Raw genomic sequence first — 19481 nt, forward strand, 5'->3', positions numbered from 1 at the left:
AAAGATAGGTATTTGATCAATGTAAGAACTTTTATTAACTGCCCTGATAAACAGACCCTTTAAACCAGTGGTTGCCAGACTCTCGGACCTCACAGACCACCAGTGGTTTGCAGACTACCAGTTGGTGACTGTGGCTTTAAATAGCTTTAGAAATATAGTTTACTAGTTTTTGTTTTCCAAAATTTGCCAGTTTTGCTATTGTAGGTGAAGAAGGCACAACATGAATCTTTTAGGCACTTTTTATTTTCCAAAAAAAATTGTCATTAATATATAAACATCTCATTCTCTCAAAAAAATTCTACAACTATACAGCTGTTTGCTCCATTATTTGCATAGGAAATGACCACAATACAAAAATAAGAGGGAAAAAGAAGCAAAACAGCAACCGATTTTAGCTTTTTATGTAGTTATGTTCCACGTATAAACATTTTGAAGCCGCTTACAAAATTATTTACACCACTTGTCATCTATTTACACGTCTTAAGAGCAACTTTTCTAACAAACAAAACTATAATTTATCAAGTTATGAAAATTTTCTAAAAAAAAAAAAAACTTACTATATTACCACAAAATAAATAAACAATATTTTAAAAACAAAATTAAAATTTCATTTCAATTAAGACCCCTTTTGGCATTTTGCTTATTTATTCTGCCCTTTGGTTAATAGCATCAGCATCACATTACTATTTTATATTGCATATATGCAGCACTTGCTTCCTTAAGTTTTCAACATGTCATTTGTAATTAAAGGTAGACACTGAGTCAATATGAACAATAGATTAACTAAACTGCACTGTAATTTAGGTAAAATTACTGTGTCACTGTATATTACATGCAAAATCCACTTAAGCTGGCATTTAACCAACAGTACTGTATGAATAACTCAGTATATGAAAACTGCATCATAAATTCAACATTTTCATACATGAAAACTGCATCATAAATTCAGCATTGCCATGTGAAAACTACGTTAAGTCCTCCTCCTGTAAAATGATACTGTTTAGCTTATTTCAAGAGGTTTAACTTTCATATATTGTAACTATCTTTAAGCTCTTGAGTTCACCATTCATATAAAACTCTTTCATATTTAAAATAAAATCCCATTTTAATCAGTGCATTAAACCTGCTTTTTAAGTTCATTTGAATGATTATCTTTCCCCCAAAGAAATGAATTTGATAAGGTTTTAAGAGGTATCTTACAACAAAATTCTAACTGTAAATGTACTCATGGTTATTTTCAAATTACTTATGATTTCTCCCCAAAAGTATCTTAGAAAAATTGTAATAAACCTATAAAGCTGATTTGCATATTTACAAAATCTTGAATAGCAAATATAGGCAACTCATAAAAAAACATAACAACAAAACAAACACTTATTTGTTCAATGGCTATTTGTGAATTGCCAGGTACACTGCGTACCTCTAAGGAATCATTCTATTATTGAAAAACAACTTGATGTCAAGTAAAATCTTGACATACAATCCAGCCTTCTTCCTGTGCCTGCCAACTGACTTGTTTACTAAACACTGTCACGTTAAACGGTGGTGCTTAGGTAAAAAACGCGGCAAACACATTTCGCGCCCATCCCCCCACCCACGCTGAGATGCGCTGCCTGTCATGAGATGAAATCTGCTTGAGTAAAGCCATATACATTACAGCAAACATTCCAGATTCCTAAAAGGACCAAACACACTTTGGCATTAATACAATGTACTCCGTTTTCTCAAATATACAAAATATACATTTCCAGGTGTTTTTTTTTTTTGCTTTTGCTTTTTATATATATATAGTTAAGTTTGTAGTTAAAATTTTGCCAAATGAGCTGCAGACCAGCGGTGTGACTGCACGGGCACGCGGGCCCTCGCCGCAGCTCAGTTCTGGTGCCTCTTCATGTGCAAGGCCAGGTGGTCGGAGCGGGAGAAGCTGCGGTTGCACACCCCGCACTGGAACGGCTTGGCCCCGGTGTGCTTCCGGTAGTGGCGCGTCAGCTCATCCGAGCGAGCGAACCTCCAGTCGCAGCCTTCCCAGGTGCATTTGTATGGCTTCTCACCTGTGACAATGAACAAGAAGAGATGAGGTGCCCTGCTTGTTTAGACAAACATCATAGATCCTGCCTGAAAAGAAATTTTTAAAAAACCATATAAAGAAATCATAAAGAGAAAGTAAAGAATGAAAAACTTGCAATTTTAAATGTGCAAGTTGAATCAGCGCTCCTGTATATGTAAATCCATAAAAATAGCTAGATAGCTTGGGTGGCTTTATCATTACTATGGGAACACAATGTCTACAAACCCACATTAAGTGAGATTAGGACTAACGGCTATAAGTTGACCAAGAGAAGAAAAAATTAAAGACTGTACTTAAGAGGGAGGGTACTTCTCAGATCACCGATACAATGAATTTAAAGTCCCACAACTGCAACCCTTTACTTCACAGACTGGTCCTCTACGTTTCTCTATTAGCCAGACTAAAACTGCCAGTATATACAACAGTTCCCTTGAACACACAGCCTCCAAAATGGGGTATTAGGGCACCTGCTCTTTGAAATCCACAGTGGTACATACACATTGAAGCAGAACAAGAAGTTTCAAGTTCAATGTTGTTAAAGCTTTATACAGCATTTGATTATTTAATAAACTGCTCAACCAGATCAGTCTTATACTAACCATTTCACTTTAGTCATGAAACAACCATAATAATTCTAATACTTCCTGATTTATATCTTTCTTTGCTTTACAAAGAAAGAAGAATACTTGCATTCCTCTTTCTTTGTAAAGCACTGCCCATTCTTATACATGATTTGCCAAGTTCCTACTATATGGGTGGCACTGCCCTGAATGCTTGGAATAGCACAGCCAGTAAAACAAAAAATGCCTGGCTTCATGGAGCTTACATGTGTTAATACGTACTTTTTAAAAGTCCCTAATCATTCAATCTACCTATTCTTTCACAGCTCTCTTTAGTTGATAACTGAGCTGCCACCCGATGGCAATTTGTATTACTCTTAAAGTTATCTAAAGTTTGCTAATCTTTCAAAGCTACTAGTTTTAGAATTAATTAATCCTATTTTGAGATTATGTAGTCCCCTAAATAAATCCTAAACTCTAAGAATCTCCCACTGAACTTTACTAGTTTCTATATAGTATGCTTCATTATTATAGTTGCCTATGAATGTTAGTTTAAGATGAGAGCTTGTGAGATAAATTTACATATTAAAAGTATTGTTGGTTTATAGTCGAGTTGTATATGGATGCATTTTAAAACTCTGAAATTCCTTTTAAAATGTTTTCTTCTGAAAGAGAAGGACCTCAGGGTTGCCTTGAACACTGTCACCATGAAACTCAACCACCTTTCTGCCTGATTTAGCAGTATCATATTCAGGAAGTTGTAAGATTACTCAACTGTGTCCACATTTTAAATGACATTGCCCACATCAACTGAGATTTCTACTACAGCTTGTGCTTAATATGGTTTTTCTATTCTGATAACCAGTCTGTTTCTCAAACTAAACTCCGTAAGGACCACCCTGGCTCTGTGAAATTTGTACCAATTATTTCCCATGAGATTTCTCTTTCAACTCCTTATGGTATGCATCCCCAAGCCACCTTTCCTGTCTCCTCTTCTCTGGCTCTGAACCAAGACACAACTATTTTTATTTTTAAATTCTCTTTTTGGTTCCTATCACTCTATTTTTAAAATAGACATCACAATTCCTGGATTGTTTTTTCTTCTCATAGTAAATTCTAAGATTTTAAGCTAATACACTCAAACCTTTTAAGTAACATAAGAAATAAATTACTTTTTTCCCCGCTTATAATCACATTTAATCTGTTTATTTCTTAGACGTTTTAATAATAGCAGTATAGGGAGCTATCACTCTTGCAGATGTAAATCAAATACCAAAAATTTTTTATCTTTTTGCACACTTGTTTTTGTTCCTCATGAAAAATAAAGTCACAAAAACAAACATGTTGGTTAAATACCTTACTGTCACTTAATGGCAAATTATTGCTGCTGTCTGAGGCAAGGAAAAAAATTCCTCAAGTGCCCCAATTTTAAAAATCATTCTGACTTTTCAGAGTTTAAGAAACTAGGGACACTAGACTCTTTTTGTTCACTATTTTTATTGGCTATGGAGCAATAAACTGTACCAATATTTTTTTAAAGTTTACTTTACTGATTGGTTAGAAAACGGTAGCTATTAAACTTCCTAAAATATTTGTGATTTTGCTCCCAAATTATGCACATCTATAGGTTGTTCAGCCAAGAATACTACCAGTGTCTGGGACATTAATTATGGGACCAAGTCTTGACTATAAAAGCAAGGACAACTGTTCCCCACTTTGGGCAGTTTCTATGGGATTTGTTCAAGTGTCAACACGGCTCAAGTAAAACACTGTAGAGGAAGCTGGTACCCAATTTCTGGCCAAATAGCCAATTTGTGCCTTTCTTCCTCAGCCAGAAACACTATGCACAGTACTTCTGGGAAACCAAACTGACTTCCTTTAAGTTATTTCAACAGGACAGAACTTTCAAAAGTTTAATTGGATTTTTACAGAATCCTTTTCCAATACCACCAATTTAAAATATTTAGTTAAGCTCTTTCAACATCAACGTTATTTTTAAGTTCTCGTGTTGTTAATGCGAAACTCTCCAAAGGCAAAGAGAAAAAAGTGACAAGTATGTACAGCCTGGAAAACAAGCTTCCACTTTATCGCAAATGAAGTATACATTCTCTCATTCTATTTTAAAATTACTAGGACTATTTTTGTTAGGAATCCCTAATTTAAAAAAAAAAAAAAAAAAAGTCCAACTTAAACATATACACTATCCATACTGACGAAGTCAATCAATATATTTTATAAAAAATATTTAACAAAAACAATTCCAGGCACAGGCATGAACATCCACTGGGCACATTCTAGAGTTAGGCACTTCTCAATAGTTTCACTTAGTCCTCACAATAGCTTGAGTTAGAAGTAAAAAATGATGAGCTCCACATTAAGAATCCTAGCCTGCCACTTATCCCTAATGTCCTTCTTAAGCCCTCCATTAGCAAACATTAATACTCTCTATATGAATGATTTAGAGAACACCTAGATAGTGTTCAAATTTATTTAAAGATTTCAAGGCCACTTCTGAAGGTCAGTTAAATTTAAGGGACTCCAAGTAGGCCTTAACCCAGACTATCTGAAGCACTGAGTCCTGAAAACTGACCTGTGTTGGCATTGACGATCCCAATTATTATTTTTTTAAAATATATATATTTTATTGATTTTGTACAGAGAGGAAGAGAGAGAGATAGAGAGTTAGAAACATCAATGAGAGAGAGTCATCGATATGCTTGCAACCAAGCTATATGCCCTTTGACCGGGATCAAACCTGGGACCCTTCAGTCCCCAAGCTGACGCTCTATCCACTGAGCCAAACTGGTTTCGTCCCCGATCCCAATTATTATCTAACAACTAGAGGCCCGGTGCACAAAATTCATGCATAGGGATCCCCTCTGTCCAGCCTGCACCCTCTTCAATCTGGGACCCCTCAGAAGATGTCCGATTGGGTCTAAACCGGCAGTCAGACATCCCTCTCACAATCTGGGACCACTGGCTCCTAAACTGCTCACCTGTCTGCCTGCCTGATTGCCCCCAACTGCCCCCCTGCTGGTCTGGTCTCCCCACGCAGTCTGTGTTCAGTCATCTGTCCGGTTGTTTTGGTTGTGATGGCCCCTGGCTTTTTATATATTATGGTGGTTCCCCTTTATCCCAGGCTAAGTGAATTTCCGTGGGTTAGCCACACAATATGTTTACGAAGTATTTGAAAAATCTTTAGTGATGAACTAAAAAATTCTTATTTTTTCCTCTCTGATGAACAGGTAAAAAATTCTGAACCTAGCATTAACAGAATGGGAGATTTCTCTGCTCTGCCGAACATATTCAATAGACTCATACCAAAGCCTTTCCCTAGAATGTTCTACATAGATTTTTCTAACAAAAGAAAAATATCATAGATGAAAATATTTTGTTATTTTGTGACTTTTTAAAAGTTTATTATAGCAGCCCAGCCGGCGTGGCTCAGTGGTTGACCATTGTCCTATGAACCAGGTGGTCATGGTTGATTCCCCATCAGAGCATGTGTCTGGGTTATGGGCTCCACCTCCAGTGTGGGGCATACAGGAGGCAAGTGGATTAGAGACTCTCTCTCACCACTGATGTTTCCATCTCTCAATCTCTCTTCCTCTCTGAAATCAATAGCATGTTGGTTTTTTTTAAGTTTATCATAGCAAATCTACATATCTGGTTTTCTTTCTGAAAGCTTAGAGATTATCCAAATCAATGATATCTGATAAAGGCTAAAACCATCAGAATTAAAGCCAATGTTTAGTAAATAAGAGTGTAACCTGTACTAAATAATGACTTGCAAAATACAAAAAGTAAGACTTGGTCCCCGGATTCAAGGAACTTAAAATCCATATCCTATATTGAGACTTAAACTGTTAAAGTAGAATAAATAATTTTAATAATTAGTACTTAAAATCTGAGTCTCAAAGCAAGCTAATATTTCAGAAGGAAAATATTTTCATTCAATTTAGAAATTAGTTTTTTTCCAAAATAATTAGAAACTTAAGGAATTTTTAGAGTGTGAAACAGTCTCTACAGTTTTAAATAAAAGGTAAAGAAATAAAAAACATTAATCCAAATTAAAGAAATCCATAAATATTAGATATTAGATATCTTAAAAAAGAACAAGTAGGATGATTTATGCTCAATAATTCCTAATTTTATGTCAATGCCAGTAACTTAAAAAATATCTTTATTAGCATCAGTTAAATTCTCTTTTGAATGACTGGTTTCACTTGCACCTATACTGCTGCATGAAGGCTTCAAATAGTTATAATTTTGCCTCGACTGGCTTTGAAAGTTCCTCAAGGACAAACACTGGCTTCTATTCTGGCTATAAATGCCACACTTCTCTTAATACTTCTTTAGAACAACCACATATTTGGCTGAAGTCTGATCAGCTCTGTTATTTTCATTAATGAAAAGAAGGGAAAGTGTAAGAGACAGGATAGCATCTAGTGTGAGATTATTGGATTATCCTTTTTTTATGGCCCTACCTGCAATAGGGGTTTTTCTCTACTGCCTCAGACCACCGAGGATAATCTGACTGAATGTGCATTTATGTGAGAATCGTGCTTTTTGCCTCTTCAGGAGGCCAAGTTCACAATCAGGTATTATTCATACAACAGTTGTACAGGAATAAGTAAACTCTACACAAACAAGTTTTCTTCTATAGTATTAGATACATTTGAGGAAAGCTAAGATATTCTGGAGGCCGTACTGCTGGTCCTCCTCCTGGGAACAAAGAGCAGTGATCTGCCAAACCTAAACGGGGCTGGATACGGGGATAAGCTGCCAAAGGACTGTCTATATCCAACAGAATGAATCTCTAGGCTCTAAGCTACTGCTGCTACTGAGGATTCTCAACAAAAACAATGGAAAACATCCTCTGTCATTAACAGTGGAATGAAATACCAATTGTTCAGTCTAAAGACAACATTCAGATTCACTTTCTCATAATAAGGGTACAAACTAAAATTTTTTCAAGTATTGAAATATTTTACCTTTACTTTGACAATACAGAAAAAGTCCATGTTTTTATTTTCCCAGCACCGAATGTGTACTAAATATCCTGTTTTATTTTTTCTATCACCATTTATCCTCTTATACCCTCTTCCACCTCCATCTACCCCTCCTCCTCCCTCTCCAATCACTACACCGTTGTCCATGTCCACGAGTATCTTTTTTTCCCCCTTTTTTGTTCAATCTCTCCCAGGCCTCCCCAACCCCACCCAGCAGAGCTGTCTGCCAGCTCCCCATTTGTGAATCTGTTTTTATTTTGCTTGTTGGTTCCGTTTGTTCATTAGATTCCACATATGAGTGAAATCATATGGTACTTGTCTCTCTGGTTTATTCCTTTCTCTCAATTTGAATTGACCAAGAGGATTCCTCCCAACTCAAAGGTTTGCATTCAATAAAGTTATTTAAAAAAGAAATTTATTCTTTTGCCTAGATGTTTTTTAATGAATGTTAGTGACAGGGTACTTCTAAAAGAATAAGCTACCCTTAATCAGAATTGCTGGAGATCCTTGAATATAAATAACACAGCTGACAGAATAAGAATGCTGCCACAGAGATACTTTTACTAAAGTAGGACATTACTTTGTTTCTAAGCTTTCACCAGAAAAGATGTAGGTCGTGAAGTAAACAGCTACTACATTCTATAGAACTAAAAATATCTGACAAAGTAGAAACCTTGGGTGATTAAACTACCTTTTCAGCTGATTGTTTCTATTTCAACTTTAGCAATTCTATTTAATCTACTTAGAAATGATCTTCTCCCACTAGTTTATAAGAGATTCACTGCAAGATTGGTAAAAGAATGCAATCAAATTAAACTTCTTAACCTTTGACAAGCTTTATCATTGCAGAACAAAAATTTCCTATGTAAATGTTTTTCAGGTGAAAGAACAAGTCCTAAAAGCAAGGTTTAATCTTCCCAGTGAGAGTCATTAAAAAGAAATTGTTTCTAAGCTTTCAAACTCATAAATACCTTTCCAGAGGTCTGAGACCAGCAGGTCTCTTTAAACCACTACTTTTTTATTTTATTTTACATAAGCTTGAAATTGTCAAAATATAAAATAAAGCTACAAATGAAAATAATTTACAAATATTTTAGTAACATCTAACACTATAAGCTAAATTGATACTTTTTCCTGCACAGCTTTGAAATACAGACTCAAAAAAATCATTGGGCACTAAATTTCAATCTGCAAAATTTTAACCTCTACCAGTAACAAAAATTACACATTTAACCAATATTGATCCCTAGATCCAAATTATATCATTCATCTCCATAAAGTCCAGATATTACATATATATATATATATATATATATATATATATATATGTGTGTGTGTGTGTGTGTATCCTTATGCTGATTTTAGTTCTAAATAATTTTTTAGTGAAAATTTTTATATTTTTAAAAGCCATTCACACTCTTTTCCACATTTCCAAACCAAAAAACTCATATTCAGAATATTTTTAATATTTCTTTTATAGGGAAAATACAAAAAAAAAATTGTCAAACACTCAATATTTTAAAAATAAAAAATTATACATAGCATGTTTAATAGATAGTAATGCAGAGCATAGAATTATACAGAAATTTATATCTAAGGATTTTTTTAGTACCCAAACAGACTAAAATCAATGCTTAGCAACAAATCTCAAGCAGAGATTATGATTTTAAAACACACATAGTGGCATTTTAATATAAATGTCATTAGGAAATAGTGTCCTACATAATCAAGTAAAGCAGAACATGGGACTTTACCCCCTTCCCAACTAGGCTTGCGCTAAAAATCTTTCTAAGACTTCCTCCGGAATCCCGAACACAGCTCACTGTGCAATGCAGCACTGACAGTGAGTCCATTTTGTGTTCCTATGCTATTTGTAGGTTTCCATTTTCTTTTGTGGGGTTGTTTCCAATCCTGTCAACCATTAGCAAGCCATTTTGGGATCAGTGTACCTTAACAGCTCGTGCACAGAGTGTGGGTCTAAGGGATACTTGAGCCAAGTGTGCATGCTGCTCAAAGACTTTTTCTGTACAAGTGCTCATTTTCTGCCCTGTTCCAGATAGCCAAGACTGATAAGTGATCTAAAAATGTTACTAGACCCTAATTCCCCAAGTGCTTTAGCATAGCCCCTAGGGTTAAGTGCATATTCACACATGAGACTAAAACCACTAGGTTTCAAACACCTATATTATGTTCACTATCTACTTTTTCAGAATTTTTTCTTCGGAAAGTACTTTTTTACTAACGTTTGGGCACAAGTTTTCAAAGAAATTTCCACATTCAATGTAAAAAGTATATTTTAACTTATGGTACTCATAAGCATACAAAAAACAAACAAACAACAAAAAAATACCCAGTATGAGTGGTAAGAACAACTTTTCAATTTCTTCCAAATTTTTCTTTGTACTTACTATACTCTGAGTTATTTTAAACCTCATTATGAAATTAAAGATAGGCAAAATGGTATGTGAATTTTTAGAAAAAGCAAGCTGCTTGGGAGCAACTTTTAAACGGTGGCAATGAGTGCAGCCCCTTGAATACATCATGAGGTATACTCAAATTTAGTAATGTTCACATTTAAATGTTAAAAGTACAAGTATTTTGATTTGGAAATTTACCACTTCTTGACACTTACCTAGAAGCAGCCACGATTATGTCTAAGGAGAGGCATGACATGGCATTGTAACATACACAACCACCCACACACCTCTCTCTATATAAGGGGCACCTTTTATGTATGTCATCATGTACATAAAGACATAACATGCTTTTAAAAGTGAAATATCATTATTTCCTGAAATTGAGTCAGATATTTTGTCTAATCATACGAAGACAGAACTTGGTATTGTCTACTCTTTCTGAATTAATAATAAAATAAAAAAACAACCCAAAGGGTCTGAACTTAGGAAAAACTTGAATGCTATGAGACTTCTGGTTCAAGAAAATATCATTCTTTCATCCAAAATTGTTTTTGAAAAGTCTTGTTTTGGAAAGACTATTTCCTTATGTTCAATTTGCAAATCAAGTTAAGAAGCATTTACAATCTGAAAATTCGGAATCAGCAATGGAACTCAGATGTAGGTTGTTTTAATTGCTTAAACCATTTTTAAAGCATAAGGTAACTTGACATTTTAAAGCATTTACAATTTCATTCCAAAGAAATGCTAGGGTGCTTCACATTCTGCCTGCAAAATGGCAGTCATTTAAAAAATAACTTTTATATTGTCAAATAGAAGATCAACATTTCCATATAGATTGGGCAGGGAGGACAGAGAGAGAACAAGAAAAGCTATTAAATGAGAGAAGTACTTTAGAAATGCCTGAGCCTTAAAAAGGAGGCGGGGGGGGAACCCAAACCTTTCTGGCTTCAGATACATTCATTAAAAAACAACAGGCAGGGCAGGGAGGATGCAATGCGAGAGGTAATTTTAAAAGGCATTGTCTAGAAACTAGAAATGAGGAGAAAACAACCTCAATGCTCTATGATTACCCAAGAACGGGTTTAGCCAGATGAACAAGTCTGTTACAAACCCTCCCCAAGGCATCTGAAAGACTATCAAACAAAACTTTATTAAACTGGATTAAATGGTTTCACTCATTACATGTCCATGGCCACACTGTTTACGATCACGTGAAAAAAAAAGTTGATGCAAGGGACCCAAACTAGGCTTCAGTCCTCTTTTCAGTTTGTTTTTATTAGTACAAGCTTTGTTAAGACAACCCACTATTAAATTTCCTTGCCAGCAGGTCAAGTTCCAGGATTGCAGGTATAAGCATTCAGAGCACTAAACCCTGGCTTGCAGGGGTTGCAAGGCCATTTAGATATGCTCTGACTACATCCCTGCAATAGCACTTGATTACATCGCTATATGCAATCGCACCCCTCTTTTATTAGGAGACTTTAACCTCATGAAAAACATGTTCCTTCTCCTATCTCTCCTTTCAAGGACTTAAAAAAAAAAAAAGAAAGAAAGAAAGAAAGCCCCACAACACAATAGTTCGAATGTTTCATACTTATACTTCCTTAATAAAATTCAAGTAAAAACCCGTTTTCAATGTTTCCTTTCTTAACATATATCATACACAAAAGTATGTTAGCATTTCTATAGGGAATGTGTTCCTGTCATTTTTATTTTGAAAACTTTAGATCGAGTTTATTCTACATGTAATGGGAGTTTATTCAACTATAAATGTAATTTCTACTTTGCGCTGATAACATAGGATCTTTTCCTTTATACAACCTAATTGTCTATATCTGAAAATGGCTGACCAAAAAACAATCCATTTCACTGATTGATTCATAAAAGAGATGTCTTTTCTTTAAAAGCAGTTTCTCAGAAAGCCCTGGAATCTACCACGTTGTTGCCAACACTATGTAGGTTTTATTAAGTATCAAGCAATACCTAACAGGCATACAAAATGTCTGGCAGTCATATTCCTCTCAGTGCTAAGTCTCAGAACTGACCTTCATTCAAAAGCTTTTACTTTTTAATGCAGCAGTTAGAGATAACTACTTCATTTATCAAAACTCAATTTCCATAGAAACATCTAGCCTGGGGAGATTCAAGTCCTTGCACTAATCCAACAACCCATTCAAAGGAACTGTTGAATACTTTGGTTTCCATAGCAATACTGGAATAAAACATTTTGCTAGGTCATTGCTTTTATTAGCAAACTTATCTTCTGAACTTTAGGTTAGGCTTTGTTTAATGAAAGAAAAACAAAACATAATCACTTTACATATAAGTTCTTTCCTTTAGTGCTATCCATTTAACCAAAATCACAAATACTAACCACCTCTAGGTTTGAAAATATTTTGGGTATTTGGAGGTTTGAAAGCATGCCACCTGGTTCCATCCTAAAATGGGTTCCGATATAGTTTTAAAATTAAGGAGCATTTAAGTGATTGAATACATTTGGTAAAGATGTTTATAAAATTTAAAAGCACATTTTGAAAAAGGATGAAATATAAGATAAAATCAAGTCTCTCAAATGCATCACATGTGGGCTGGGGTAGGGTGTAGAAAAACTTCTAAACTACGACCCGATCTCTGTTTGACTTTAATGCTCTGAAATTTCAGCCCTTCCTTTCATCAAGCACATAAAACATGCTCAACACTGATATTTTAGGCTAATGGTAAAACTAAAGATAATGTATTAAGCAGTTAGGCTTTACATGCTAAATGGGCGAGTTTTTAATGTTTAATTTAGCTTTATAGAAGCCAACTGATTTGTTAAAGGAAAAAAAATTAGTTCTATTTCTTCCCTTTATGATAAGAAATAGCAATGCCATTATAAGCTTTAAAAATCCATTAGTAAACATCATTGTTTACATTTTTGGGTAATTAATTCTATGTGAGGTGACAGGGCAAGGCCTTAGTGAGGGAACATCAGCCTTCCTGGAACCAGACTTTTTCACTGAACTGAATTTTGAGCCAAGCCAGGGCTGAAAAGGTAGGCCATTAAAAAATAAAAGTTGACAGAAGAAAGAAGAGATCAAACAAGTGTTGGCTTTTAAAAGGATGAATACCACTTACACTATTTACACAACTCACAGAATTAACAAGAAAATTACATACCAGTATGAGTCCTCAGGTGAGCTTTTAAATGAGAAGACTTCGTATAAACTTTTGTGCAGCCTAAAATAAAGCAGGAGAGGAACAGCTTGTCATTTTGGAGATCCTTTGAAATCTTTACATTTGATGATTCAGTGTTTAAAATCTGGCTTTAAAGAAGAAATCTCTCATGCTAGATATCTGAAGCTTCGGTTTTAAAAAGCACTTGCCTATTACCTTGTTAGAGTGATTTGCTTTGTGTATGTATCACTTTAGCAAAAAGAGGATAATAAGCCAAGCTACAAATGGGAAATGTGTTTATATTCCAGTAGGTGCTTTATAGTAAGTAGTAACATATACTTGAACGATTTAAAAATTTTAATGGCTTCAGAGCTGACAATGTTAATCATTATCTAAGATGACTGCCATTTTCTATACCCCTAACGTTTCTTGTTTTTTCATTTAGTATGGCATGCCATTTCCTGCACCACAGCCAATAAATTATACCTTGCTTTATTCATAAATTAGCTTATGCCAGCAACTTGCAAATATATTCATTACTACCGTATCATCAGTTCATATTTTGGGTCATGTATGTCATTCAAGAATGAGTATATATGAACTACCCTTAAATCTGCTGTGTAGACAGTCTTCTTATAACAGCCTTACTCAATCCCCACTTCTATCATCACACCATATTTTCTCCTGCCTTACTTAAGTAATCTTTTTTCAGGTACTTAATTTAGAATTAAAAGCTCCAATTTATGATTGGAGATTGTTATGTTAAATAACTTTGGCATAACTAAAAATTCTAGTTTTTATTTAATATTAAAGAAAAAAGTCTAAGTAACCGTTTTCCAAAATTGTCTAGCCTTTAAAAAAAAAAAAAGAAACCTCAAATAAGCAGTAGACAACTAACTGGTACACATCAGGGAAAGGCACGGCAGCAGGGATATGAAAAGAACAAAGTATGTGATTTTTATTGATAAGCAGTACTGTCCTATGTAACTTAAAACCTGAGTTTGGGAAAAAGCACATACACACAAACATTAAATAGGTGATGCTTCAACCAGGCAAGATCACATACCAGGGTAATCGCAGTAGTGGATGCGTCGTTTCTCCAGATCGGGGTTACTCCTTCTGTTGTATCTGACAGGTTGGATGTTTTGCGAATTAACTGGCAGGGTGGCGGGTAAATTTGGGTTGTGAATTGCCAGTTTAGAAGCAATTGTAGCAGCATAGGATGGAGGTGGGGTTAAATTCTGGAGCATCTCTGCTTGTCTATCTGGACTTCCCGGCTCTGAGCTTGGTGGTGACGGGGGAAAGTAAGTGGCCTGTTGTGGCAGAAACTGACTTGGCATTGTGTATGTGCAAGGGGGCATGCCCTGGAACTGCTTCATCGTAGTCTGCGGAACAGCAGAGGTGTGTGTGTTAAGGCCGGCCATGGCGGCTGACATAGAGACATTAAGAGTGTCCATTACTGCTGTCTGGTTTGTAGAACTGGGCATATCTAGATCCGGTGTGTTCAGTAGCTGGTACAGGTGGCCCTGCGGGGGGACAGAGAGATGAAGGTCTGGTGTAGGAAGTTCTTGTTTGATGAAAATATTGTTCACCTCTGGAGCTGCGGTCTGGTGTGAGCTGAATATACTGGTGAACTCGGGGAGGGCCTGGGCTGGGGCCGGAGGAGGGGCAGTCGTTTCACTCTGGTGGCTGAAAATGGTGACGGGTTCTGTCTTGATGTGTGTTACGCACGGTCTCTGGGATTTGTAGAGGCCAGTTCTCAGGTGAGTGATGTCAGGGAGGAAGACGTTCATGTTGATGCTGTAAGGTAGCCCTTCACTGTCAGTGAAGAACTGGTCTACGACTGAGGCACTGTCTCGTCTATACTTTTTATGCTCAGGAATCATAGAAACTGGAGGAAGCTGAGGGGTCAGATACTTCTCCATTTCACACCTTGTCTGAAAAAAAAGAAAAAAAGATACAAAAACGCATAATCCACCTAATTCATCATCTCAGGAAGGACACACCAGCGGCGCTTACTAAAATTCCCCAACAATACCTGTGAAAAGTACTTGGGCAAACTCCTTCTAATGTTGCTTATAAACATATCAGGTTTATTTGTCAGTTGTGTAATAACTGGTTCATCAAACCTTACGAAACTCGGTAAAACGTGTATTTGGTAAAATCGCTCCCAAGAATCAACCGCGGACAAAAAGTGAATGAGGCAAATCAAGGAAAAAAGGAAGCAAACAGAACATACTCCTTTCTGATACAAGAATATAGTACACCTTATCCCTCATATACAAGCAGGATTCACACAGTTAAGTTTGCAAAACTACCTCAATTATGTCGATATTATACATGTCTTTAAAGTGTGTGTGCTTTTTAACTAAGCAAACCTTAAATATAATATTGCAAAGTTGTGAGGTTGTGTGGCTTTTTTTTTTATTTGATTATTTATATATATTGCTTAAATATCTAATATGAAATGTATTCCTTAGCTATTTCGGTACCCTTTTTTGGTTTACAATTCAATAGGAACCTAAATACAATGTTTTGATCAAAACATAGTATCCACTGAAAGAACAAGTTCACATTCAACATTTGTTCTAAATGTTGATTTTAATCAGCAGATTCTGTAATTGGTTAATATGATAATGAAATGTTCCTATTCATATCCCTATCTGGAACAGATCTTTAATTACCTAGGGGAAAATCACTCCCTTGGTACAGTGGTGCTAAGGCGCCCGTGGGTGGGGAGAGGCTGCTTGCTGTATGGCCAGCACAGTCATCAGCCAAACATTTATCATGTCCTCCTCAGTGAGACAACGCTACATTCCCCCTTCCTCTGTAAAAAGCTCATCAAGCCTTGTACTCTCGGTGTCTCCTATGCAAAAAAGCTGGTATCCTGAAATAACCAAGTCGCTTTCAACTGGTGCCTTTTTAAAGATATATAATCCAACTTGTAACAAGTCTTAAAAGCCTTTTTACAGCTATCTCCTCTCCTAGTAGAACACAGAAACTTAACTCCTCTTTTAACACCGAAAAGGAAATTTTAAAAAAGACATCTTCAACTAGATGGCTCAAGAAATTATTAGCCGTGACATCTTAATCTAGTAGTCTTTTTTTTTTTTTTTTTTTTTGCTACTACTTAAGTTCAAAAGCATTTCCTATCGGACCTCGTATCATTTCGATGAGGATGCAGACTCGGTTTCCCGGAAAAACACGATTTAAAAATAAAATTAACGCTCTCCCTCTCATGTGAGTCACCTCTGACAAATGCCACTGCCCATTCATAGCACGGCGACACTCGCAGACCCCCACCACCACCACCCCCCCACTCGCGTGAGAGCCGGGCAGCACACACACAATGTAGCAAGCAAAGGGGCTAGTACACGAAGCGCCTCGAAATACACCCAAGCAAACCCTTTCGTGCACTCCGCTCCCGCGGTGGTTAGTGGTTTCTGATTTTAGCTCTTCCAGCTGTTTGAGTGTGGGTATGCTTCCAATTTTTTTTTTTTTTTCTTCCTTGGGGCAGGCTAAAAGTCCCGGGAAGTTTTTTCTGGGCTCTATGACTCCCCTCGCGTGGGCGAAAGGAACAGGCGGCTGCTCTAATTCGGCTGCCGGGCAAGTGTCAGAGCCAACTGCCAGCTCTCGGCGCGGCTCCGGGGGAATGGACGCGCGCACACATGGAGAAAACAACACCCCGGCTTTCTTTTCAACACCCCGGCTTTCTTTTCAGGCAAAATAATAATAATAATAATAATAATGGAAAGCACTCCCAATACAACCTGTGCTTTTCCGGCCTCCCTCCCAAAAGCAGCTAGCTCCCCGATCGCGTCTAGAGCAGGGTGAGCCAACAGGTAAGAAAATAGCCCCCCCCCCCCTTCCCGGGGAGGACCCTCCCAGCACCCCGATGTGCGCCTCCACTTCACACCAGACGACGTGCGCCTGGAGAGGGGGGCTTCCAATGCCATCGGTGCCCTGAAAGGAGACGGGGATGAAGGCGCAAGGAAGGCGGAATTCAATGTGGGCGTGAGGGACGCGGTCTGAGCCTCCAAATGTAAGAAAAAACCAAAGGTGCTCGCGAGCACCCATTTCCCAGGGATCTTTCCCAGATGACCGGCCAGGAACCACTAATCCAAGGACACCACCCACCCACCCACCCACCTACACACACACACACACACACACACACACACACACACACCACCCCACTCTCCAGATCGACTTTCTCCCTGCTAAACGGGGTGCCCTGGCCAGGAGGGCAGGGCGGGGCTGCCCCACGGGCTCCGGCTCCCGGGGAGCCCCGACGCGCGTCCCAGCCTGGAGCGGCCCCTGTCGCCCGCGCGTCGCAGCGGCGGGACACGCCCGAACCCCGGGCAGGAGGGAGGCAGGGAGGGCGGGAGGAAAAGAAGGGGGCAGCCGCTCTGCCTACCTGGACCAGCTCCTCGGGGGGCAGCCGCGGGCCCGGCGCGGGCGGCGGCGCGGGCTGCGGGGGCTGCGGGTGCGCGGGCTGCGCCTGCGGGTGGTGGTGCGGGTGCTTCAGCTCCTCGCCGCCGAAGAGCGCCGCGTCGCGGGCCGGGTTCGCGGCGCCCAGCACGGGCTTGAGCTGCGCGAACACGGGCTCGTCCTGCGGGGCCGGCGGCTGCGGCACGGGTCCCAGGCGGGCGCTCAGGGACAGCACCCGCGTGGCCATGGGCACTCGGGGGCGCTGGGCGCGGGTCGGGCGCGCTTCCCACGGGGCGCGCGCTGTGGCTCGGGCCGGCGAGCTCCGCGCGGGGCCGCGGGCGGAGGCGGCGGAGGAGGAGGAGGAGGAGGCGGAGGAGGGGAGGCTCCGGGCGGACCCCTCAGCCCACTACTCCGGTAGGCACGGCTTTCGAAGGCGCGCACGGAAAGCAAAACTCTTCCGCGCTCCGCCACGCGTAAAAAAAAACACCAAAAAAACACGCCAACGTCCTCCGGGCGGCCACTTTCTCCCGCCCCGCCCCGCTCTCTCGCTCGCCGGAGCCCGCTCCCGCCGCCACCGCCGGTCTGCGCGAGCGAGCTGCGAACGCGCGTACCTGCCCCGCGACTACTGACACTTGACGCCCGCGTCTCTTTTACCCAACTCCGGGTGGGCGTGGCCCGCCGGCCGGACTGGCAGCGCGAAGGGCGAATCCCGAGGCCCCGAGGCCGGCCTGGCCAGCACGGCCAGCCTATGAGGAGGAGGAGGCGCTCCCGGAGCCCCGCCTCCGCCGCGCTGACCGCACCCCTCCGGAGCCACGAGCTCCGCGCTCGGGGCGGCCGCGCAGTGTGTACACAAGTTCCCCGGCGGAGCGGGGAGCGGGGGGCGGAGGGCGGGAGGCGCCGGTGGAATCCGGGGAGAGAGAGGGAATCGGGGTGGAGACGTGGAGGGAGATCTCGGAGGACGGTTCTCTGCCAGGAATGGGAAGAAAAGAGAGTTTTTACTGCACGTCTTAGGTGTTGTGCAAGGACCCGAAACTCAAAAGTGGAAACCCAGGAGGCAGCTGGGAGGGGGGCGCTAAGGTTTTGAAAGACTTGTTTCATGGGTGTATATATATTTTTAAAAATATGCAAAATGTACTTTTCTTTAGCGAAGAGCTAGGAACGGTGTGATAAACAAATTAAAAGGCAGAGCTTGTCTCTGGTGTTGCTTTATCAGGGAATATATCCATTTAGCAAAGCAAATTAGAAATGTGCTCCATAAAAGGTTTCATGGCAGGTATTCTTTTTTTTTTTTTTAAGTCCATGCATACAAGCTTGTTTTTTGTTTTGTTTTTTTACAGCATTTAAGTGGTAAGAAGTTTTCACACACATTTCTATCTCGTATCCGTGTGTGAAGGAGAGGATGGACCATATAAATGTTTAAGTTTTAACACACGGTTGATTCCAGCTTAGCATGGAATCTAATTTAAGCACAAAGGACTAGATCAAATGTATTTAAATAGACATTACATCTTTGACTTATTTTTACTAGAACTGTATGTTCAAAAATTGGAGTTGAATATTTACAAAGAAGAAACGTGGCACATTTACCAACACCGTGGCACCTTTTCCTACGAAAAAAAGACATCCAGAGAAGCCACAAACATGAGACATGCAACAGCTCTGAACACCGGGAATCCAAATTTGTAGGAAAGTAGTAGCCAGCTACGTTACTGTCCATTTACTGTTATAATGGGAAGGTGAATTTTTGCCAACAATCACCTAAAGGAAACCACTTCCTTTAATCCTTAATGTTCTTGTACATGATTTTATCTGGCTTATTGGAAGCCCGAACAATAAA

General features: G+C 39.2%; 1 protein-coding gene across 1 annotated transcript; it reads right to left on the minus strand.

Moving 5' to 3' along the window:
- Positions 1–223: 223 nt before the first annotated feature.
- Positions 224–18280, minus strand: KLF5 (KLF transcription factor 5). The gene is made up of 4 exons (XM_084876485.1): positions 17631–18280; positions 14280–15150; positions 13217–13276; positions 224–2051 (listed from the first exon to the last, which is right to left on the minus strand). Exons 1-4 carry the CDS (start codon positions 17889–17891, stop codon positions 1873–1875), a joined length of 1371 nt encoding a protein of 456 aa, XP_084732611.1. The 5' UTR covers positions 17892–18280; the 3' UTR covers positions 224–1872.
- Between the last annotated feature and the right edge of the window lie 1201 nt (positions 18281–19481).

Source organism: Pipistrellus hanaki (genome assembly GCF_964339955.1).
Source record: "Pipistrellus hanaki genome assembly, chromosome: 3".
NCBI classification, from domain to species: Eukaryota; Metazoa; Chordata; class Mammalia; order Chiroptera; family Vespertilionidae; genus Pipistrellus; species Pipistrellus hanaki.

Coding starts and splice junctions, on each gene's coding strand:
- KLF5 (XM_084876485.1), bottom strand. CDS start 17,891: ATGGCCACGCGGGTGCTGTCCCTGAGCGCCCGCCTGGGACCCGTGCCG. Junction 15,151..17,630: donor CCCCCGAGGAGCTGGTCCAG/GTAGGCAGAGCG, acceptor CTTTTTTTTCAG/ACAAGGTGTGAAATGGAGAA. Junction 2,052..13,216: donor TCACCTGAGGACTCATACTG/GTATGTAATTTT, acceptor TCATTGTCACAG/GTGAGAAGCCATACAAATGC.